Source organism: Cucumis melo, chromosome 1, assembly GCF_025177605.1.
Source record: "Cucumis melo cultivar AY chromosome 1, USDA_Cmelo_AY_1.0, whole genome shotgun sequence".
NCBI classification, from domain to species: domain Eukaryota; kingdom Viridiplantae; phylum Streptophyta; class Magnoliopsida; order Cucurbitales; family Cucurbitaceae; genus Cucumis; species Cucumis melo.
The window spans coordinates 27,554,499-27,580,123 of NC_066857.1; the positions used below are offsets into that span (position 1 = coordinate 27,554,499).

Consider the following 25,625-nt stretch of genomic DNA (forward strand, 5'->3'; position numbering starts at 1 on the left):
GGCTCTTGGCGGGAGGATGCTCATCTTCCTTTTTAATTTGTTCTTTTGTTTGGTTTTCATGCTTGTCCCCGGGCTGTGGGGTTTTATTCATTTACATCATATGTTGAACTTCCATAGTCGATGGGACTTTGTTGAGTTTGAGGTCTTTTGTCCTTTTGTTTCTCAGTTCTTTTTTTTGTTTCTTTCCATTCTTATGTTTAGAGAGTATCTTTGTTTTTTTTTTTTTTATTTGCGTTTCATGTGTTGTTGCCTTGACCTCAGGCTGTGAGGTCCTCCTTGTTGTTGTATAATAAAATTACCTTTTCAAAAAAAAATGTAAGCAGGGACCCAAATAACTCATAAAGTTTTAATGTAGTAATATCATGTGCTTCCTCTATTGGCAGTGACATTCATGTCAAATTTCCTCGGTAAAGACCGAAGCACTTTCCGCACAATCTTAGAATCAGGGATTTTTTCACCAAGCAACAGAGATTCATTAGCAATCTCCAGAACTCTCTCATTGTACTCAGAAATCGACTCATCTTCAAACATTTTCAATGCTTCAAATTTCGATGTTATCATCTATAATATGGATATCTTGACTTTAGAAGTCCCTTCATAGGCAACTTCCAATATTCTTCATGCTTCTTTGGCTGTAATACAAGAATTTATAAGTTTAAAAACATTTAGGTCCACTAACACTTTTAGGTCTACACCATTGAATATTGCATTAAGAGCTCTAGCATTCCCAACTAATGTTTGTTCTTCAGCATCAGTCCAATCAACCTCAGATTTCGGCACTGATACACTATCCACAGTAATCATTTGAGGTTCATAACCAGCAACAAAGACTCTCCACGCTTTTCCATTTAATGTTTTAATAAAAAAATATTATACGAGGCTTTCAATATGAGTAATTTTTTTCATCCAGTACAGGAGAACGAGAAGCTGATGGTCCCTCTCTAATTATCTCCATGATCTTGCAACCTTGTTCTGATACCAATTGAAAAAGCAATGTGAGATAATCAATTAAACCTTCAGTTAATACTAAAGCTAATGACTGTTGTAATAACTAGAGGGACAACAGAAGAGAATAACACAAAAAACTTTGGTAACTCAGTTCGGCTAATGTTGTCTACGTCTGAGGAGCTGCGCACAGCCCTGATGAATAATTTTATTAAGATTTACTTTAGTCAATATACATCGATACAACATATAAACTCTGTTCAACTATATGACTAAATAACATGCGTATTAGCTTCAGACTTTAGGCTCACCTTGGATGCATGAGTAACTCTTTTCAATGATGTCTGACTTCAGGCTCTCCCTGAATCCATGAGTGAATCTCTTCGACAATATCTCCATCCCCTTCTGAAGTTTTCTGTGACTACTCAAATCACTACTATGTCGTATACCTTACTCATCATCAATATCAACATAGTTCAACATGTTGATCTTATACCTTTTCGTTTCGTAGCTTCTGCAACCAGTTCTTCGAAAACCTTCAACCGTGAATAATCTTTTTAATATTTTTCCGCGCGCGCACCCTATCTTTGAAAGCCCTATTTATACATATAAGATCTATATGTATAAATCTTGTTTCTTCAAGGATAATTAGCAAGATTCCTAAAATAAAGCAGAATCTTTTTATCCTTTAATTATCTTATCTTTTAAAAGAATAATATAATAATATCTTTTAGGCAAAATCTTCAACAAAATTTGAAAGTACATATGCTAAAGATTTGATATTATAAGGACTAAATTGTGTTACATATACTAAAGGTGAATGACTAACTTATTACAAATTTAAAACTACAAAGACAAAATCATTACAAATCAAAATTCAAAGACTGAATAATGAACTTTTTGTGAAAATTTAGGGTCCAAATACACTTTCCAATTTTAGCGAAAATTTTTACTTATTAAGCCATGTTTAGTAACCATTTTGTTTTTTAAAGTTAAGCTTATAGACAGTATTTTCACCTCCAAATTTCTTCATTTGTTGTCTACTTTTTACTTATGGGTTAAAAAACCAATCCAATTCTTATAACTAAAAAGTTGTTTTAAGTTTTAAATTTTGTTTTTATTTTTTGGCTAAGAATTCAATCATAGTACTGAGATGTAAACCATTATAAGAGTGAAAAAAACATAGTTAATTTTTAAAAACTAAAAACAAAAAAAAAAAAAAAAAAAAAAAAAAAAAAAAAAAAGCAAAATAGTAACCCACCAAACCATAAGAATTGTGAAATGCTTATTGATTAATAATTGAAATATATTTGGCTACTTTTTCATGTTTATAACTTTATTATTTTTCATTTACAAACCATCGTCATAAACCCTAGACATCAAATTTTTTTCCTCAACATATTAACAAAATTGAGAGATCGACATTTAATGCATTGATATCAAATAGTGAGCCTTCTTGCTCACCACACAATTGATAAAGAACAAGAGCAAGAATAATTTCTACGAACCCTAAAATCCATAGGTATATGATTATATAAAGGTAAATGATTTGGCATAAGAAAATGTGTTCATACATTGAGCTAAGGATTAAACCTAATACTTGCTAATTAGCATGTGAAAATGGGTGAGGTCTAGTAAAATTAGATAACGTTAAATGAATATAAATTAAGTAGGAGCCAACATTGGATGGACCTCTTTGCTCAATCCCTAAGGTTAGACTAATTGGCATAGAAAAAAAGATTCTCCTAGCCCTATTTATACCATGAAATTATATGTTAAGTTATCAAAATTATAAAATATATAAAAGAGCCCTTTAATAGTATAGTTAACATCTTAGAAGCATTAGTAACCAAAGAAATTTATGAAATTCAACTAATCATCATGAATTAATAAGCTCTAGCTAAGGAGGAATACAGATTTAAGTTCGTTTAGATTTAAAAAAGTCAGTAATTTTTTGACTTTTTTATAAAAATTGTGTAATAATGGTTAAATTAGACTCAATCCTCAAGTATCACCTTTTTAAATATGTGCAACAATAGTCGAAAATGTGAATCGAACCTCCTACCTCTTATATGAAAAATTATAATAATTATTTGTGCTAAGTTCCCATAAAATGGTGATCTAAGGAAAAAACTTTCATATATTCTATATATATATATATATATATATATATATATATATATATATATATATATATATATATATATATATATATATATATCAACGTTTGAACTCTATATATGCTCTCATACCTATTCTAAAAGTATGTTTTAGTTTATTAAAATATACATCATTTCAACTTTGATGACCATATAATTCAACTCTATCTATGATCTATAGCGTTGTGGCATGCTTATATTCTTGTTGTTCCATTATTTTTAGGTGTGTCTTGGTTTAATTTACATTTGAGCTACTTGATTTGTGTGATTCCCTTTACCTTAGTTATTAACATACACGCTCTAATGATTGAAACTTAGCTTACTTTTTTTCAAAACAAAATGTATTCAATTTTAGATTTTCACTACAAATTTAATAAATGAATTGAATTCAACTAATTAAGTTACTTCAAATATGATAGTTGATTGTTTTTGAAAGGGTTAGAACCATTTTATGTAAAACACGATTTAATTTATTCAAAACCATTATATTAAATTATATTTTAAAAGTTTATTCATGTTGCTCTTCGTTTTAATATTTATCATGCTTTGTACTAATGTAAAAAGAGAAGTAGACTAATCATGCTCTTAAATTAACTTACTATACATTTTTTAAAAAAAAATTGAGGGAAGATAGTGTAAATGTTAAAATTGTTAGATATTTACGTGTAACATTTCAGATTTTATCAATAATAGAATTAATAGATATTGATAAACTTCTATCATAGTCTATCAGTAGTATCACTGATAAATTGATTGATATATTTGAAATTTTGTTATTTTTGTAAATATTTTGGTTCATTTTGCTATATCTAAAAGTGCTCCAATTTGCATTTTTAGATAATGTCTATCGAGCATGACAATATATTATTGAATAAAGTTACCTATAATAATCTACAAAGTTAGGATGTGTTTCTTTGTCCATCTAACTAGGTTTGGATAGAGCTTGTATTAAGGTTCATATCTAGTTTTGGTATTTGACCATGAATATTATACAATGGCTAAAATGTCATGTCACACTTATTTATCAAATTAGCTAGCTTCATGCCCAATGGCTAGGTCAGGCCTAACTTTATTCCAACATAAACTTGAATAATAAACCTTCTCATACAATACTTAATTTGTTAACTATTTAAGTCAATTTATTAACCTTTTTAGGTCATGTTTAAATAAGTATATTTATAAGTATAAAAACGAGCATTTTTTAAAATAGCAAAATTTTGAAGTTGTTTATAAAATATAGTAAAATTCATCCGACTCTCAATAACAAAAGTTTTAGATTTTTCATTTTGTTCATACTATTTATAATGATTCCATAAAAACAACGAGTGTGTACACAAATTTTTAAAAAGTGAATCCAAATAGCTCTTAAATTCTATACAATTGCAGATTCTTTTTTTTCTATATTTTTAAAAATCGCAATTAGAATTATAATTTTTTTTTTTGTTGAAAAAGTATCTTTTTGGTCGTAAGACTTAATTTAGTTTCTATTTGATTCATTTAAAAAAGTTACACATTTAATTTTCGAGTTTTGAGTTTGATATATTCAACTTAGTCCCTATATTTCAAAATGCTACTATTTTATCCTAGAGCGAGATTTGATTTTTGTTTCAGTTTGATTTTTAGATTTTAAAATTTACATTTTTAATTCAAATTTTCACTTAAGAGTAACATAAGTCTTTGTTCTTATATCTACTTGTTGAGCAAGAAATTTTGGCCAATTAAATTCCACCACTTCATCACAGCAAATTTGTGATAGTCATATTTTGATTGGGTTTGGATAATTAAGTTTTTTCCTACCCAACCCAATTCAGGCCCTAAATCTAAAAGTTGGGCCAAATAAATGATGGGACCGAGCCCGCCAAGCAAATGAACCCAAGTCCAGCAGGAAAATGGGTCCAAACCCAAGCTCAACAGGCAAATGGGCCCAAGCACAAGCCCAATACGCAAATAGGCCCAAGCCCAATAGGAAAATGAGCCTAAGCCCACCTAAAGCCCATGGAATTTCTCTATAAATAGAGAGCTTTGCCATTCATTTTAAGATCTTTAGTTAAACGAAGAATTAAAGCTCTGAAGAATTGAATATTCAAACTTCAAAAAAGCTCTCAAGACATGCAAGTTCTTATCAACATCGAGATCATCATCATCTGAAAGATTGAAGACTAAGATCAAAATTTTCTTGAATTCTAGAAGACTGAAGCTCAAATAAACTTGCAATCACAACGTCCTGAAGATCGAAGATTAAAAAGTTCTAAGTCTTAATTTGTATTCGAGAGAAAGCATCAAAGGAGTAAATATTAGAAATTGTATCCACTGTATCAATCAATATACAAAATTCAATTCCATGAATTACATTTCTCTAGAAATCTCGTGTGAATAGTTTGGCACACCCATAGGACCGTCTCTACCTTTCGTCTCTTTCTCTTTTTGAAAACATCTAAAAAATCATGACATCTCAAGGCAACACTTCCAAAGCTCTGAGCAACATCAGCAAGCGGCCCAATACTCGCAGCCGCTCCAAGGAGACTCAATCATATGAGGATATGCCACCCTTTGAGGTCGCAAAGAATATTTGGGAACAATTTTCAAGGTAAACAAAAGGATGAATTGTAATCTAAGAAAATTCTGTGATTGACAAACACAATTCGTCATCTGAACACTCAAGTGAGGAGACGCCTTACCCAAATATAATGTGATTTATGGTGACTGACGAGGATACAAGTGAACATAGAATTGCAGAGCTTGGAAAGAATGTGAACATGCTCATGAAGGTGGTTGAAGAAATGAATTATGAGATTGCATCTCTGAAGAATCACATTGAAAGTCATGACGCTGCTGAATCAAGCCATATACATAGTGTCAAGAATACTGACAAAGGGAAGGCAGTTATGCAAGAAAGTCAAGCACAAAATTTGACCTCAATTGCATCACTGTCTATTCACCAGTTGCAAGAAACGATTGCAAACTCCATCAAAATTCAATATGATGGATCTACTCAAACTTTCTCTTTGTATTTCAAGCCATATACGAAGAGGATCGACAATCTCAGAATGTCGAATGGATACCAGCCACCGAAGTTTCAACAGTTTAATGAAAAGTGCAACCCAAAGCAACACGTTGCTCATTTCATTGAAACATGTGAAATTGCTAGTACACGAGGGGATTTATTGGTAAAACAATTCATCCAAACTCTCATAGGAAACACTTTCGATTGGTACACCGACTTGGAGCCGAAATCCATTGATATTTAGAAGCAGCTTGAGAGAGACTTTCTCAATCGATTCTACAGCACCCGACGTATCGTCAACATGATATAGTTGACAAACACAAGACAACGAAAGGGAGAGCCAGTCATCGATTACATCAATCGATGGAGAGCTCTGAGTCTTGACTGTAAGGATTGACTTACCGAACTGTCTGTAGTGGAGATATGCATCCAAGGCATGCATTGGGGACTTCTCTATATTCTGCAGGGAATAAAACCCTGCACATTTGAAGAGTTGGTGACTTTTTCCTATGCTACAGGAATTGAGTATCGCCAACAGGGGAGCAAACTATTTCTTGGTCCAAAAAATGAGGAACAATAATGAAATTGATGACTAAAAAGATTGCAAATAGTGTCATAAAAGAGTCTATGGTTGTTCATGCAACTCCTTTGAAATCTTTCTTTAAAAGAAAATAAAAAAATATAGAAAGAAAGTATGATGGCGATGAAAAGCGACGCCCAAATCTTAAAGAAAGGCAAGAAAAAGTTTATCTGTTTCCTGACTCTAATGTTGCAGACATGTTGGAGCAGTTGCTAAAGAACCAACTTATTCAGCTGACATAATGCAAACGACCGAAACAAGCAAGGAAAGTAGATGATCCTAACTACTGTAAGTACCATCGAGTCATTGGTCATCCTGTTAAAGAGTGTTTTTTGTTAAAGGAGTTGATTCTAAAGTTGACTTGTGAAAAAGAAGATCGAGTTGGATATTGATGAAGTAGCTCAGACGAATCATGTTGCAATTGAGATGACTTCAAGTGTTCCACCATTAACACAGTTTTATGATCAAAGGAAAAGCTTAATTTAGTTTGGGACTTTCAAACCTATAGTTGTCCAATTCCAACAAAGGATAATGACGATAGGCTCCCAAAACAAAGAAGAGCATATTAAGGATGATGGCGAAGGATGGACAGTTGTGACTCATCGAAAAGGAAGACAACCAAATTCCATTCAAAAGGAGTCGTCATTCCATCAAAAGCATGCAAAAGAAAGCTTCTCCCATTAAAAAAAAAAAGGAAAAGGGAACACGAAGATATGGAAGCCAAAGCCTATCAAAGGAAAAGACGAGAACTTCCTCCAATCTCGACGGTCAATAACTTTGACAGAATTTCTCCCAAGAAGCTTTATTGATGATCATCTAGAAGAAGTATTAGAAGTTACTACATCTCATGCTATCAGCACAGTAGAAGTCGACAACAATTATGCATCTTCTGAAGAATTCGACAATTCAAATGAAATTAAGCAAATGACTTCTGTCTTTGATCGTATCAGTCCTTCAACTACTTGATCTTCAGTCTTTCAAAGATTGAGTACAACCACGAAATAAGAAGAAAATAAATATCCAACGTCTACTTCGACTCGAACTTCAGCTTTCAAAAGGTTAAGTATCTCCACATCGAAGAAAGATCAATCTTCAACATCTGCTTTTGATCGTCTAAAGATGAAAAATGATCAACAACAAAAAGAGATGAAAACTTTGAATGCAAAACCACTTCATGAAGAAAACAATGACGATAAGATTCACAGTCGTGTCCTATCACGCATGAAGAGGAAGTTACCTGTTGTCATAAATATAAAAGGTTTATTGATCGTGAAGTCAAGACTTATTATATTCGTCAATCCTACAAACAAGGGAGATGAACAAATTCTTAAGGAAAATAAGAGCTATTAAGTATTCAACACTCCTTATCGCAAGAGCCTAAACTGTATAGTGATTCTAGCCCACAAGAGATTAAAAAGTGAATGACAAAAAAAAAGTTGAATTACATTATGACTTGATCCCTATGTTATAAAAAGGGTAGGTAGGTAGCTTAAAGCTTACTTTAAGTTCAGTTGCATGCAAAAAAAAAGTATTATTCTTTATTGTGATGATGTAATCTCATAATAAAGGATACGAAAACAACACAAAATGAAATTCGGGAGCAGTTGAACCACAATAAGAACATTTTCATTATCATTTAACAAAAATCTCGCATTTATAAGAATACAACGAAAGAAAAAAAAGAATGGGGGCAAATGAGACATAGTCAAAGCTTCCCCTTGAAGTTCTTAAATTCTTCACGTGTAGCCTCCAGACTCTTATGAACCATAGCTAAGGCCTCGGTGGCTTCTTCGGTGATAGCAGAGATGTTTAATTGTCTACCTTCTTAAGATAGCTAGCTTCGTCTTCCTTAAGAAGCTTCGTCTTCCTCAAGAAACTTCATCGTTGCTTCTTCAAGTTCAAGTTCAAAGGCTTTAAACTTCATTGTTGCAGAGGTGGCTTCGCCTCTTCTCCATAATGTTAACCAACAAACTCTACTCTTCTTCGATATGTTGCAAATGAGGATTTTTCCATGTGTTGCAGCCAAGAAGATCTTCATCTTCATTTTCTCACATGTGTTGCAGCTGAGAGGATCTTCATCTTCATTTTCTTACACGTGTTACAGTCAAGAGGATTTTCATCTTCATCGTCATCTTCATCTTCTCACATGTGTTGCAGCCAAGAGGATCTGCATCTTCATTTTCTCACATGTGTTGTCGCTGAGAGGATCTAATCTTCATCTTCTCACATGTGTTGCGATTGAGAAGGTCATCGTCTCAAACATGATGCAACTGAGAAGGTCATCGTCTCAAATATGTTGTAGTCGAGAAGGTCATCGTCTCAAATATGTTGCAGCAGAGAAGGTCGTCATTTCAAATATGTTGTAGCCAAGAAGGTCATCATCTCAAATATGTTATAGCCGAGAAGGTCGTCGTCTCAAATATGTTGTAGCCAAGAAGGTCGTCATCTTTAATATATTGTAGTCGGAAGGTTGTCGTCTCAAATATTTTGTAACCGAGAAGATCGACATCTCAAGTATGTTGCAACCGAGAAGATCGTCATCTCAAATATGTTGCAGCTAAGAAAAACTTCATCTCCAATATGTTGCAGCCGAGAGGATCATCATCTCCAATACGTTACAACCGAGAGAATCTACATCTTCATCTTCTCATATGTGTTGCGACCGAGAAGGTCATCGTCTCAAATATGTTGCAGCTGAGAAGGTCGTCTCTCAAATGTGTTGAAACTGAGAAGGTCGTCATCTCAAATATGTTAAACCAAGAAGATCGTCATCTCAAGTATGTTGCAGCCGAGAAAATCATCATCTCAAATATGTTGCAGCTAAGAAGAACTTCATCTCCAATATGTTGCAGTCGAGAGGATCATCATCTCCATGTTGCAGCCGAGAGGACCATCAACATCATCTTCAATATGTTGTAGCCGAGAGGACCATCATCATCGTCTTCGATGCATTGTAGCCAAGAGGACCATCATCATAATCTTCAATGTGTTGTAGCCAAGAGGACAATCATCATTATCTTCAATGTGTTGTAGTCTAGAGGATCATCATCTTCATCTTTAATGTGTTGTAGCCTAAAGGATCATCATCTTCATCTTTGATGTGTTGCTACCGGAAGGATCTTCATCTTCTACAATCTGTTGTAGCCAAGAGGATCATCATCTTCATATTCATCTTCAATTCGATGCAGCTGAGACGATCATCATCTTTATCTTCAATGCGGCACAGTCGTGACGATCATCATCTTCATTGCGGCGTAGTCGAGACAATCATCATCTTCATCTTCAATGTGGTGTAGCCAAGACGATCATCATTTTCATTTTCAATGTGGCACAACCAAGACGATCATCATCTTTAATCTGACGCAACCGATAGGATCATCATCTTCATCTTCAATGCGGTCGCAACCGATAGGATCATCATCTTCAATGTGGTCGCATCCGATAGGATCATCATCTTCATCATCTTCAATGTGGCTGAAGTCGATAGGATCATCCTCTCTATGTGCTACAGTTGCTACATTGGGTTAGTCTCGCTTCTCCATCTTCAATCAAGCAAAGGTCCATCTTCAAATTCAATCAAGTGACGCTCCATCTTCAAATTTGTTCAAGCGCTTCCTTCAAATTTGTCCAAGCTCATGTTTGCTTTTAAAAAGTATGGTCACTCTCATGAAAAAAAAGGGATAAATTAGTAGGAAAAAAAGAATTTTATAAAAGAAAGTAAAGAATTGAAAAAAAAAATTTGAAGAATGAAAAGAAATGTTGGGAACAAAGTAGTTCAAAAGAAAAAGAGAAAATAATTTTAAAAAAAATAAAAATAATTTAAAAAAAAAAAGAAACTTAAAAAAATGTGTAAATGAAAAAAATTATTGAAAAAGAAAAGAAAAGAAGTAATTGAAAAAAAAAAGAAAATGAAAAAAATAGAAAAAAGAAAGTTATAAAAATAGAAAAAAAAACGTGAAAAAGAGAGAGAGAGAGAGTAAAAAAAAAATTTAATTGAGGATAAATTCTTTTAAAAAAAAAAGGAAAAAGAAAGTAAAAGAAAGTAAAAGAAAACGAAAGGGAAAATGTAAAAATAAAAAGAAAAGAAAGGAAAAAAGCTTTCCTTAAAAAGGAGAAAAAAGAAAAAAATAAATAAATCTCTTTCTTTTCTTTCTCTTACGACAGCCGACGCCCCATCTCTCAATTTCTATATTCCTCTCTTTTTTCTCCCATTTTTTTCCTTTCTTTCTCTCATTTCTTTTCTTGCCGCCAGTCCCAACCAAAAAAATAGTAAATAAAAAAAGAGTCCGAACATAGTTTATATTTGACGACTATTTAAACAATAAAAGAAAAAGAAAAAAAAATCACCTTCCATGCTGGTTCCAACTCCTAATTGATTTTTCTTTATTAATTTCACCGGTGCTGGCAACTGTTCTCCCAAATCCGTGAAAACAAAAAATAGGTAATAAACTAAATCGGATTTTCTACTCCCCAAATATGAAGCAAAAAAAAAGGGAGTAGGAGGAACTAAACACATAAGCAATGGTAAAAAAAAAAAAAAAAAAAAAAAAAAAAAAAAAAAAAAAATCAGAAAGATGATAATTATGAGATGTTGTGAATTTTGTTTCCGAACTTCTTTCCTATTTATAAAGGATTGAATGTTGCAAATCAAATCTTCGACTTTCTCAATAAATATTAAACAAGCTTTCAACTCATATCCTTCTCATAATTAAACCTAAAATTAAAAAAACAAAAAACATCTCAAATCTTGAAAAAGATTCCTCCAATCATTTTTTTCCGTCCATTGGAATATTTTTAAATTTTATCCCAAATCATAAATTCATTTCAAATTAAGTAAAAGCAAAAAAAATATGACATATAGCGTTGAGGTTTTAAAAAAACAATATTCAAGTCATATTCAAGGTCACAACCTTGTCATAATTAAATCTTTTGCTGGACATTTTTTAATACTTTATCCCAGATCATAAATTTATTTCAAATTCAAATTAAGTAAAAACAAAAAAAATGGCAAAATTTCCAAATTTAAAGTTTGGGGGCAATTCAAGTAGCACAAGTTTTGCTAAAAAATTCAAAAGAGGAGATTATACAAAAAAAAAAAAAAAAAATCAATGCTTTTACTTAAATTCATACTTTGATGAGTTGGCGATACTCCAATTTTATCAATGTTAAGTCTCAATTCACCCACTAAGTTCATTGGTAAAAAAAATCTAATTTCATATCAAATCTATTTTTGGCTATATTTCAAAAAAAATTGTGATTCAAATCAAAATTCACTGAAAATTTGACATTGGTTGTATCCAAACCTCATTTTAATCAAACTTATGTCCAAATGCATAATGTGATTAACTTGACATATTAACTAGAATCAAAGTCAAGAACAAATCACTTGTATTGTTTGTTTCAACTTATCTTTTTCAAGATTCACCCTATGCACGTGCACGAATCTCAAAAAATGGACATTTGTTGAACAAGAAATTTTGGTCAATTAAATCGCATCATGTCATCACACCAACATTTGTGATTATTATAATTTGATTGGATTTGGGTAGTCAAGTTTTCTCAAATTCAATCTAGTTCAAGCCCTTGATGAAAAATTGAACCAAAGAAATAATAGACCCAAACCCGCCAAACAAGTGGGCTCGAGCTCGAGCCATCAAGAAAATGGACCCAAGCCCAAGCCACCACACAAAAGGTCCAAGCCCACCTAAAGCCCATATAAATTCTCTATAAATAGAAACCTTCCCATTCATTTTGGAGATCTTTGGTTGAAGGAAGAATCGAAGTTCTGAATAATTAAAGATTCAAACTTCAAAAAAAAACTCTCAAGACATGCAAGTTTTTATCAACATTCACTACTAGAAAAAGACCCTTTCTTAACGGTTGGTTTTTTCTTTTCTTGACGGTTTTTGATAAAACCGTCAAGAAAGGAGTGGTTTAATAGGAAAACCGTCAAGAATTTTGATGAAAAGGCGGAGGGGAGGCAATTTTCCGAATTCTTGACAGTTTTAAACCGTCAAGCAATATGAACGTTTTTCTTGACTGTTATAAACTGTCAAGGATTATCTTCTAAATTCTTGACGTTTTTAAAACGTCAAGATTTATTATAAAATCGACATTCTTGACGTTTTTCAAATGTAAAATAATATGTAATTATACTTGACGTTTTAAAAACGTCAAGAAATATCAATTACATTCTTGATGTTTTATAAACGTCAAGAAATATCGATTAAATTCTTGACGTTTTAAAACGTCAAGAATTTTAATGAAAAGGCGGAGACTAAGAAATTTTAAAATTTCTTGACATTTTTAAAACGTCAAGTAAGAGAATTTTTCTTGACGTTTTAGAAACGTCAAGAATTACTAAATTAATTGAAAAAATAATAAAAAAACAATATAAAAAATAGGAGGAAAAAAGGGGGAAAAATGAAAATACTAAAAGCGCGAAATTCTTTTTTCTTTTTCACATTACGCTTTCCTCTATTTCAATTAAAATTTTGCCACTTTTAATTTTACTTTCTCAAATTTCCTCTTTTCCCCCAAATTTTGTAAAAAAGCCCTAACTTTCCCCCCTCCATATTTCTCTTCACGATCAAAAACTTCACATCTCTTTCATCGCAAGATTTGGTGTGCTTACGCTCGCAAGCCCCCTTCATCACAAGCCGCCGTTGAAGACGTTGCGTTTGTCCACCGCTGAAGATTTGGTGTGTTCGTAGGTTGTCGTTCAGAATAGGTTCGTCCGCCGCCGCAACAGGTTTGTCCGCCGTCGTTCACAAGTTCGTCCCAAGTCGCTGCCTCTTTTTTGCATTTTTCTATTTCCTCTAAGGGTGGTTGTATGATGTATCCTTCGAACTTTTTATTCTCCAAACTTTTTATTTCCTCTAAGGGTGGTTGTATGATATATAAACTCAAAATGTTCCCCTAAATTGACGATTCCCAAATTGAATATTTGAAGCAATTGTGTGTTTTGATTGAAATTTCAGGCTAGGAAGGCTCTGTGTGCTTTGAAAGGATTGGTGAAATTACAAGCAATGGTGAGAGGTCATTTGGTGAGACAAAGAGCCACTTTCCATCACTTTCTTCTTCTCTCTTCATTTTTCTTCCAGTTTTGGAATCCATTTCTCTAATTTTGTTCCATTTTCTTCATATCAAAGCCCTAGCGATTTTTCTGTCTCTTGTTCGGTGCGATGGGTCAGATTCAGTACTCTGAGAAGTACTTTGATGATATCTATGAGTACAGGTCTGTGATTTCTCTTCGATTCATAATGGTTTCGGTTATTTTTTTTTAATTTTATTAATCTTGCAAATTCATGTTCTTAGATAGATTCATTTTGTGGATTTTAAAAATGTTGATAAGATGTTTTTGAAAACTTCAACTATGAATATGAACAAGTATTTGTCAATGTCACACGTTTATAATTACAAAAGTAGCATAAATAATAGGATATGATGGTACAATGTTAGTTTTTAGTAAAAGTTTTATTTTGAATATATACGCAAATAGTAGGACTGTATACACTTAGACAAGAATGTCTTGCTTATAAGCTCAAGACTAGTTGTAGCAGGGTATCAGTATGATTTATCATGGTTAGGCAGCAAAAGTTTTTATATAATTGTTAGTTTAAACAGTTGAATAATTGTGCGTCCTCTTCATCTGGTTTTGATGCTTTTGTGATCTTCCAGGTCAAAGATAAGTTTAGCTGCTATCGTTGGTTGTATGATGTCATTTATGTTGGGTGTATGCTTTCTTTATCCTTCAATGGACTGCCTTTGGCATAAGTATCAGTATTGCCCAACCTGCAAGGAAAAAGTATAACTATTTTCGATCCTTGTTCATTCTTTTAGTTGTTTCTTGTGATCAACATTTAACTGTCTTGTAATTTATGTGTTCATGTTTGCAAACCAAGCAGGCCTTGACATGTTTGAGACAACATTGGTTGCCTTACAAGACATTACTTTGGATAAAATATTTGATGATTCAACCTGCAAGGCTTTCTCTATTGTTTTTTTTAGTCATTTAACCTCATCTTCAAATCAGTTTCACCAATTTATCTCATTCTATGTGTTTGCTTGTTTTTTCGAGTTTTAAGTAGCAGATGAAATTTTTATATCTAGCAAGCATACTTAATGATTATATTAGAATTAGAATATACTAAATATTAACCTTGGTTAAATTCTTGTTAAGTACTAATAGGCTTTTTTTAATAGTACTTAGAGTCTATCTATTCTAATATTTTGTCAAAATTTAATATGATATAGGTGAAACTTTGTTTAATTTTGTGCCACACATAACCCTTTGGATTTAATTAATGTGAAGATGAAGATTATTGTTGTTTGTTGGATCTTTAATTAAGACTTGAATTATTCTTGTTCCTGCTCTTCTTCTTTTACTTCTAGTTACTTGTTATTTTTAACACTGCAAACTAAATCACATTTGAATAAGTTGTTCCTAATAATTAACTTTATCTCAATAATTAGTAGTACTTTGCTTTCATTCTTACCTATACTGGCATTGAGAGTTAAAAGATGTTTCTTTGGTCAAATTTAGAAAGGAAAAGAAACTTTTTTCTACCGAGTAAAAAGAAAAAAAAGATCTAAAGATTAGTCAAATCATAAAGAAATTGAAAGGGTCCAAACAGTATATAACCTAATGTTTCCTATGTTCCTAAATTCTTAAATGATCCCTATTTCTCATGTATGTATGTAGTTTTTGGCCAGCTTTTGTTCCAGTACATGATTCATCCAGAAAAGCATACATCGGTATCCAAAATATGGGAACAACTTTTAATAGGAGATCCGAAGCAGATCGCGTTGGTACCCAAGTGCCAATAAAACTTATGCATTTGGAAGGATTGTACGAGTTGTTTGTTTCAAAGTTTGTAAGTTCTTTGGATGCTAGTATTTCTTGTTAATTAATTTTCTCTTTTAGTTGGATTTCAAGGTGCATTTGATTGGAATTGTTTAGTTCATATGATGTTGTATTAATTTTGATCGTAGTATTGTAAGAAACAATCTATTTAGTTCACATTCTGCACTATGTTTGCATTTTTTTTAATGGTTACTGTTTGCATTTTTTTTAATGGTTTCTGTTTAATGGTTATGTGTAACCCCCCAAAATTTAGGAATTTAATATTATTATTTTAAGTACGATTTTGAGATTTTGGGTGTTATTTAAATGTTGAAGATTTTATCTTATGGAGATTCGTTTTTAGGTTGCTTTCATATATTTATGTTGCTTGAGTATGGTCTTTGTGTTAGCTTTAGTCTGTATTTTCTCTTATTTTCTTTTACTCTTAGTATAATACTCTTGTATTTTGTATTTTGAGCCTTATATCGCATGAGCTTACTGGGTTTTGTTTTTCTGTTCTACTTCTCTGTTACTTACCACTTTCGTTACTTCATTTTACATTGCCGCTATGTCCACTAAATCTAAGTATGTTTTTCTACAGGGATGGGTTTTGTTTCTTTTTCTAGTTTTTAAGTGATCGATCTGTTCTGCTAAGTGTAATTTTAATTCCAATTCCCAATTTTCTTGGATCTTTTATTTTGTTAACGATTGTTGCTTTGTTTATTTAGTGTTATTTTATAAACTTGGAGTTTCTAATGCAGATTAAATGGATATGTCTAATAACATTTTAAGTGATTATACTACTTTAACTTCTATTATTCTTTTGCCTCTGCCATTGATTGTTAGTATATTTTGCTGTAATCTTTATTCTTTCCTAAGTTAAGCTTGGTGTAGGAGGGTTCAGTATGGGAGCGGCTACAACGCTTTACTTCTTTGTGCTTCTTTTCTGTTTACATGAAAATCTAAAGAAGCATTAATATATTCACTGCCTATGCATTTCTTTTGCATCTGGTTATGCGATTCTATTTTGGTATTCGATTGAGTTGAAGAATTGTGAATGATCTAGTTGATTTTATTCTTTAGATAGTTTAGTTTTGATCTAATATTGGTTGGTTGAATTCAAATAGAAAGTGTAATTAAAAAACACTATACGTGTTGCATAGAACACTATACATGTAATTCAAATAGAAAGTTATTGTGGTCTGCTAGTATGTTATTAGAAAGGTGTGCCACTTGTTTTTCTTTCTATTTCCTAATGCAACTAGCCAATCTTGTTATCAATATGTGATACCAATTCTTTAAAGTGTTTTCTCAAAGGGGGCTTGATTGTAAGTGTGTGGAGCAATATAGGTTGTTTTGAGATTCAATACTTCTCTTCATTCGTTTCAGGGGTTAAAGTGTTACTCACACACTTTTTGAAAACTTTTGGTTGGTTGAGAATCAAAGTGAGTATAGAATCTTCTTGGAATTGTTACGAGACTCGAAGTGACATTTAAACTTTTTTTTTTTTGCTGTTTCAAGTGTTAAAGTGTTGCTTTGAAACTTTTTACGTTTGTTTTAAGAGCTTTATATTGATACTGTCATCACTGCTTTATATTCTAAGTGGTTTGATCATGCTGTGGTTGCTTAATGTGTTGATACTTTAAATAGCTAGGTTGCTGGATGGATTTGGGATAGGTCTAGCTTGTTGTCACTCTTGTTCATATTTATATTTCAGAACTGCCACATCAGAAATAAGAGGCTTCAGGCCAAAAAGGTTCCCCAGAGACTCCGTGACATAAAGGATGTTTTAGGTTCATATTTTATTCTTTATTTAATTTCAGTTCTGATTTTCTATGGTCTTTTAGTTGTGCGACTTCTAATAGTGACGATGAGATTGATGCAATCAATGATAGATTTTGCTATAATTATCTTAATCTTTAGCGTTTTAATTTGTCTTCGTTTTTACTCTGGTCATGTGATTTTAGTTTGGTATTCGATTGAGTTAAAGAATTGGGATTGATCTAGTTTATTTTGTTCTTTAGATAGTTTACTTTTGATCCAATATTGTGGGTATAATAATTTTTATGAATACTAATTCATTTATTTTGCATGTCTACAGATTGATACAAGAAAACCATACTCACAGGCGGAGTTAGATGAGGTGCGGGTTGAGTTGGTTGAGTTTTTGGGTTCGTACATATGATTTAGGATTTATTTGTCATCTCTGAAATAGGAAACTTTATTTTTTGTGGTTGATTTTTTGAAATGTTTATATGGAGGGGGAGAGGGAGAGGTGGGGATTGATTGATATACTTTTGGGACTTTGTTGAGGTTTAGAGTTTAGGTGAGTTGTTGATAGGTGAACTGTTCATATGTATTGGTTTTGTAAATGATATATGAATATGATGCAAAGTTTTGGAAATGATATGAATGAATGATGTTTAGTTGTCATTTGATGTATATTTGTCGTTTATATGTAGTTGAATTCTTGGACCAATGAGAGTATAATACAGGAACAATAATATAAATAAATTACAATTAAAAAATGAAAAATTCTTGACGGTTCGCAAATGTCATGAACAACGAGATTCTTGACGGTTCTAAAATGTCATTAAAAATCACTCTTGACGGTTTCTAAATGTCATGAAAAAGAATACTCTTGACAGGTACAAAATGTCATAAACGACGACTTTCTTGACGGTTATAAAATGTCATGAATATTCGCATTCTTGACGGTTTTTGTCATTCATAGTCACATTCTTGACGGTTCTAAACTGTCATTAAAACCTATGCTTGACGGTTCTAAACTGTCATGAAAAATGGAATACTTGACGGTTCTAAACTGTCAACGTTAACAATTCTTGACGTTTTTTACAACTGTCATGAAAAATGTCTTTCTTGACACTGGATTCAACGACGGTTTTAAAATCGTCAAGAATAATCACTCTTGACAGTTTAAAACCGTCAAGAAATCCTGTTTTTGTAGTAGTGATTGAGATCATCATCTTCTGAAAGATTGAAAACTTGGAAGATCAAACTTTCTTTAAATTCCAGAAGACTGAAGCTCAAATAGACTTGCAACTACAACTTCTTGTAGATCGAAGACCAAAAAGTTCTAAGTCTTAATTTGTATTCGAGAGAAAACATTAAAAAAGGTAAATATTAGAAATTGTATCCACTATATCAATCAATATACAAAATTCAATTCCACGAATTATATTTCTCCAGAAATCTCGTGTGAACACTACTAATAAATTTAAAATAATTATATAATAAAATTTTAGAAACTAACTTTAACAATAGAAAAATAGTAAAACATAATCAATTAATTCTTAACTTATACTAATTAATAAATATTGATACAAAACATAAAAAGTGTAATATATTGAAAGTTAAAGAATGAAACTAGAACCAAATTAAACTCACCTATATTGTTCTCTATTGCTTTTAATTTGAATAGTTATTTTGAACTATTTTATTTAAATTAATTTCAATTCTAAGTGTATTATTTAAATTAATAAATAACCCGTTATTTAATAGATTTAAAACTCGTAAATTCAAAAGGGTTTCTTCCTTTTCTAATAGGTTTTTTAAGGATAAAATGCAAAAGGTTTCAATCACATTTATAGACTTTGAATTTGATCAATTACAAGTCTTTGTGATTTTATATTTGAAAGTTCCTTAACCAAGCTCGTAGTTTAAAATTGGTTTTTACCATTTTTAGTTTGTTTAAATTATTTTTCGTTATAAATTATTGTAAGATTGCGAGCTTAATAAAGATACAGATACACGTGATCTTACTTTTCTAAAATAATTTGAGATTTAAAACAATTGTTATTCAAATAAAAATGTTAATGAAAACTAAAGAGAGAGAAAAAAAGGCTAACGACTAATGTATCAAAATATCAAATTTTTTTTAAATATATATATAACGGGATCTTTTCAAAAATATAAAAAAGTGGCAAAGTATTTACACGGTATAGAACAATTTCGAAAATAGAAAAGCCTAAAGACCCATCGTATAAATTACAAAAAATGTCTCATCAACTATGCCGTCAACAACGCGCGCATAATATATTTGCAATCGTTTAGATATTTGAGATCATTTGCTATTGTTTGGTACACGATGGTTTAGATATGGCTACAATTTATTTTTCAATTATATCGATTAGTTATGTTTAAATTTGGTTACACGAGATTTGGATTTGGCTATTGTTTGGTACATGATGGTTTAGATATGACTACAAATTATTTTTTCAACTCTATCGTTTAATTTTATTATACGATCGTTTAATTTGGTTACGTTTAAATTTGGTTACACAATCGTTTAGAATTGGCTAAACGATTTTTTTTAATTCTTTTACTACGCGATTGTTTATTTTTTTATACGATCGTTTAGATTTGTCTACACGATCGTTTAGATTTGGCTAAACGATTTTTTTAAATTCTTTTGCTACACGATCGTTTATTTTTTTATATGATCGTTTAGATTTGTCTACACGATCGTTTAGAATTTGCTAAATGATTTTTTTAATTCTTTTGCTACACGATCGTTTAGATTTGTCTACCGATGATTTATTTTTTTACACGATCGTTTACATTTGGCTACTTCAATTTGAATGATGTTTTTCAAAATTTTTTATACACGATTTTTTAGATTTGCTATTTTTTTTGTACACGGTCGTTTAGATTCGGTTATCTAAATTCAAACGACGTAAAAAAATAAGAGGAAAAGAAGAAATATAATGGAAAGAAATCACAACGAAAAAAAGAAGAAGAAGAAAGACAATAGAAAGATTAAACGACGTAAAAAAGAATCAGAAAAGAAGAAAGACGAAGAAAATATTAAACGATGTAAAAAAGAATCAAAAAAGAAGAAAAGACATTGAAAGAAATCGGAAAATCAAAAAAGAAGAAAGACGATGGAAAGAAATCGCAGCGAAAAAAAAAACGATGGAAAGAAATCGCAACGAAAAAAAAGAAAAGAAGAAAGACGATGGAAAGATTTAACGACGTAAAAAAAGAATTGAAAAATAAGAAAGATTTTGGAAAGAAGTCGTAGAAAAAAAAAAGAGGAAAAGAATAAAGACGATGAAAAAAATGGGAGAAGGAATGTAAAAGATGAAAAAAATTGCAGGAGGAAAGATATGAAAGAAATCTCAAGAGCAAGAAGACGATTTCATCATGAAGAAGAGAAAAAAATGAAAGGGCAAACTTGAAATATTTAAAAAAATACCTAATTTTATGGGCTTTGTTACACGAACCGTAAATAATTTGGTATTTTGTTAAGTTTTCCTATTTAATAATACAATAATAGCATTACTATTAATATTATTATTTAACCTTGGTATAAAAAAGAATTGTAACCTCATTAAAATTAAATAATTACAATAAAAAATCATTAATTTTTATTTATATATTAAAGGTTTCTTATAGAACAATTTTGAAAAAAGAAAAAGTCCACAACATAAAATGACAAAAATATCCACGAGTAAGCGACCACACACGCGAAAAAGCGATATTGTATCCAGTCTAAACGATCTTGTACCAAACTAAACGATTTTGATACACGATCTTCCCTTTATACCTAATCTAAACGATCTCGTATTCTTGTATCTAATCTAAATGATCTTGTAGCTTGGTAATCAGTCTAAACGATTTCTTGTACCCTTGTATCCAGTCTAAGTTTATTTAAAATTTTAAATAACAGAAAAACTAAGATAAATTTAAATCTTTTTTTTCTTTTTTTTATTTATTTAAACAATAGAATGGAGGGATTAAACTTTGATCTAAAGTGCATTAGTAACCACTTTACCAAGTCTCTAGTTTAAGTTCCTCTATCCCAACGGTTAATTAAGTTATGCTTATTTTACCTTTAAATATAAATATTTAAATATTCACACATGTCAATGTATTTTAATTTATTCAAACCACACTTTTTTTTTTTTTATTAAAGAGAAAAAACATTGAAGGCGACTATAGGGCTTAATAGTTTAGCCAAATTTTAGGAACCCTACTCAAATTCCTTTCTACCAATATTCCAAGAAAAAAACAAAAATAGAGACAAAATACAAAGAAAAAATAATAGTTCATTTAATATATATATATATATATAGAGAGAGAGAGAGAGAGAGAATAGTCAATTTCAATAGAAATTACAATTCATTTTCATATATCTATTTATTAATTTGATATTACATAATACTTTCCTTCACTTTCCCTCTTGAGTCACGGCCGCAATAGCATCATCTTTGGGCAATGTGGAGAACCACCTCCCTCTTCTTTTTCTTTTTCTTTTTTTCTTTTTAATTTTTCTTCCCGTTTTGTTAATTAATAAATGAATATTAAATAATAAGTCTTGTTTCTTGTCTAAAGCTCTATTTAAAACAAGATAAAAAAAATCTTTTAATTTTATACAAGTAAATCGAAATATAGTTCAAGTGTCATACAAATATTTATTTTTCATCAAAAATAGGTTCAAATCTTCAATATATAACACATTTTTTCAAGTAAAAAAGTGTTTACAATAGATGTCTATTTTAAATAATATATATTATATATCCACTGAATTGAAAATTAAGAAACTGATTATGCAATGCCTAAGAATTGAATGTATTAACTCTTAAGTTTTTGGCAAAATATTAATTAAAAAAATGTGTCTTATTTAAAAAAAAATCAAGAAAATTATGGACTCCAAACACTTATTTTATTTATTATTGTTGTTATTATTATTATTATTGTTATTATATTATTATTAATAATATTATTAATATTATTATTTTATTATTATTATTATCATCATCATTGTATTCTTTAGTTTAAGAGGAGAAAAATTGTGTGAGTAATCGAAATATTTGATTTGATATAGTAATTTTGTGATTAGGGTAAGGTCGGGGAAGAGGTTTTTTTTTTTTTGTGATTTGTCATATTTCCTACCTATACAGTAATTAAATTTTTTACATCACAAAAATGATATCTTAATTTTTCTTTTATCAGTACAACAATGGGGTGTAAGAAATTTAAATCTTTTACCTTTAAATCGACGCCATATTAATTACGGATGAGTTTGAAAAATGAGGTCTTAATGGACAAAAATGTAAATCGAAAGGTTGTATATAAGTTATTATTATTTTAAGGCAAGAGTGAGAGAAGTGGAGGTCCCACAAGAACACGAGGAAAAGCAAAGATCCTGGCGGGAATCAAGAGAACCGGCAGGTGGCAGTGGAATGTAAGGGGCATAGCCGGTAGCCAAAGCTAAGACCGCTGAATTCATTCTATATTAAGAGGGGAGTGATAGAGAGAGAGAGATGGAAGGCAATTAAGGCATTGATTTTGTAGAAAGTTGTTTTGGAGACAATTAACTAATAATAATGAGTAGTGTAAGAAAGGTGGAAGAGGATCGAGATGGAAGTGTGAGTTTGGAGGTTTTAAGGATGAAAATGGCAGAGTTTTCTAAACAAAGGAATTGGGAACGCTTTCATAGCCCTAGAAATCTCCTTCTTGCTTTGGTATATATTCTTCTTATCCTCAACTTTATTTTTCCTTCTTCTCCTCTTTCTTTTTCTCTTTCATTCTATTTATCAACTTTCTTTTCATCTGATGATGCGTGTGGAGGTCAGTCGGAGTTGATTTTCTGATTACAACTACCATTGTATCGACTATAATTAGTTACGTTTAAGAAATTTTCAAACTAACCTTAAGCGTTGAGAAGAGTATAAATTGGTTTTGTCGGTCGGTTTTGGTTGGCTTATTCTTTATAATTTTTGCTAAAATAATTGTCGGTTGAATTTTTTCCAAACCAATAACAACAATGGACAATCTTTAGTTCGATTTTCAATTTATCATGTCCAACTTTCATATTTGAACGGTAAAACGATCTTACTTGTAAATTTGAAGTTAGCTATGTTCATGATAACGATTGTTTAAGAGTTTTATGACCAAATTTCTTAATGATTAAGATTAAGTTATAAATTTGAATTTAAGAAAAAATTTTGATTTAGCATGTGCTCAATTTTATAAAAAGTTTCTATCAAAATTTTAATTTTAGAACTATATAACTAAATTTAGAAACCGGTAGAGGACCATTTATAAAATTTGTTACTAATTATTAAAAAAATATTAAATTATGGATTTATTAACGAATTAAATCACACATTTGTCCTTTAAACTTTTACTTTTTATCTCATAGAACATTGGATAAAATATTTAATAAATTTTATATAAATAGTTTGTCAATATTTTTTATTTTTTTATTTTAAAAAAAAAAAAGAAAACTCTTCTTACAATACATATACTATTTAATAGAGTTGGAATAGTTATGAATGAAATTTAACTTTTATGTTCAAAGTCCAATCCCCTATTAATAAAATTTCATTTTCTCAAAGTAACATGTGCTGTCTACGTCACCAAATATGTATTGATAAATACAATGATTTAACAACATATCCTACTAATTTCTAACTTCGTCTATGTGAAAAAGTCGCGATGAATTTCAGTATATTATAGTAAATTTTTAATTGAGAATTACAGTACTACTTTTTGAAAATTATTGTAAACAGAAAAATGGGTAAAAAAATCTTTTAAAATATAACAAAACTTCATAAAATATAAATGATAGATATAGATATATGACTATCACTCACATAAATCGACATTAATAATTATTGTTGATATATTCTAAAATTTTACTCTACTTAATAAATATTTTGATTATTTATTTTGAATATTTTAAAACATTCCTACCATTTTATATTTTGTCTTCAACTAAATATTTACGAGTATTTGTAAATTTTGAAAAACGATTTGAAAATTAGTTCTTTTTTTAAAAAAATAAACATATAGATCTTTTCATATAGTGCAAAAATTAAAAAGTTTATAAATATAGCAAAAACAAAAGAAGTTAATTTTACTATTTTATCGTTTCGTCATATTTGAAAATATTTATTTAAAAATTTTATTATTTAAAATAATCTATCTTAAAAAAGGAAACAAAAGAGTTTTTTCCCCCTATTATTTTCAAACGTCGTAAAATGAATCAAGATATTTACAAAATATAACATAATATCATAGTTTATCTTCGATGGAACACGATAGGATACTATTTGTGTCTATCTGTATCATGATGGGTATAGATATTAGTTTGTCTTAGTTTATATTGATTTATCATAGATAGATTGTAATATATTATTATATTTATAAATATATTTTGCTCGACTCGAGAGGATAAAGAAGAAGAAATGAATAAAAATTAGTATAAATTCATTATTAAAACTTAGCAAAGGAGAGAGGAGAAGATTCCATGAAAATGTCAGCCAACAACCTCTATATTTCTCAAATTTCGAACTATATATATAATTATTTTTGGAATGAAAATTAGACCTCTTAAAAAAGTCATATTAATTACCATTTAACTAAATTTTTCATAGCAGTTACGTATATTATATTATAAAAACTATAAGATAATATTATTTCTAAATACTAAAAGAGTGAAATTGTCAAAATAAAAAATAGATAAAATATTTAAAAAATACAATAAAATTTTGATAGAAGTTTATCGCTCATGGATCAATCTAAAATTTTACTCCATTTTTGTAATCTATTTTACTCCATTTTGTTATATTTAAAATACTTTCTAGTAATTAATGTATGATTTTAGAAAATCATGTTTTAAACTAATATAAAAGGAAAAAAATGGTGGCAGGTGGGAGAAGTAGGAGAATTATCAGAAATATTTCAATGGAAAGGAGAGGTACCAAAAGGGCTGCCAGAATGGGAAGAAGATGAGAAGAAGCACTTGGGAGAAGAGCTTTCTGATGTGCTTTTGTATTTGGTTAGACTCTCTGATATTTGTGGCATTGATCTTTCTAAAGCTGCCTTAAGGAAATTGGAGCTCAATGCTATTAAGTACCCTCTTCACAAATCCACTGATAATAATAATTAATATCACTCTCCCTTCATCACCTAATTTTACACTACTATTTCTCTTTTTCTTTTATCATCCCCATCCTGAGATTGATTGATACGTGTAAGCTTAGGTCTACGATAATGTTATAAATAATAAATTTAATTAGTTTACGAGAGATTATTATAAATATATTTGGTTACTATTTC

The 25,625-nt window shown here is 30.4% G+C and overlaps 1 protein-coding gene across 1 annotated transcript; it reads left to right on the forward strand.

Annotated features, from left to right (window-relative positions):
* Positions 1-22,825: 22,825 nt before the first annotated feature.
* LOC103497635 (uncharacterized) lies at positions 22,826-25,625 on the forward strand. Its single transcript, XM_008459882.3, has 2 exons — positions 22,826-23,023; positions 25,216-25,625. The coding sequence occupies exons 1-2, from the start codon at positions 22,886-22,888 to the stop codon at positions 25,453-25,455; spliced, it is 378 nt and encodes a 125-aa protein (XP_008458104.1). The 5' UTR covers positions 22,826-22,885; the 3' UTR covers positions 25,456-25,625.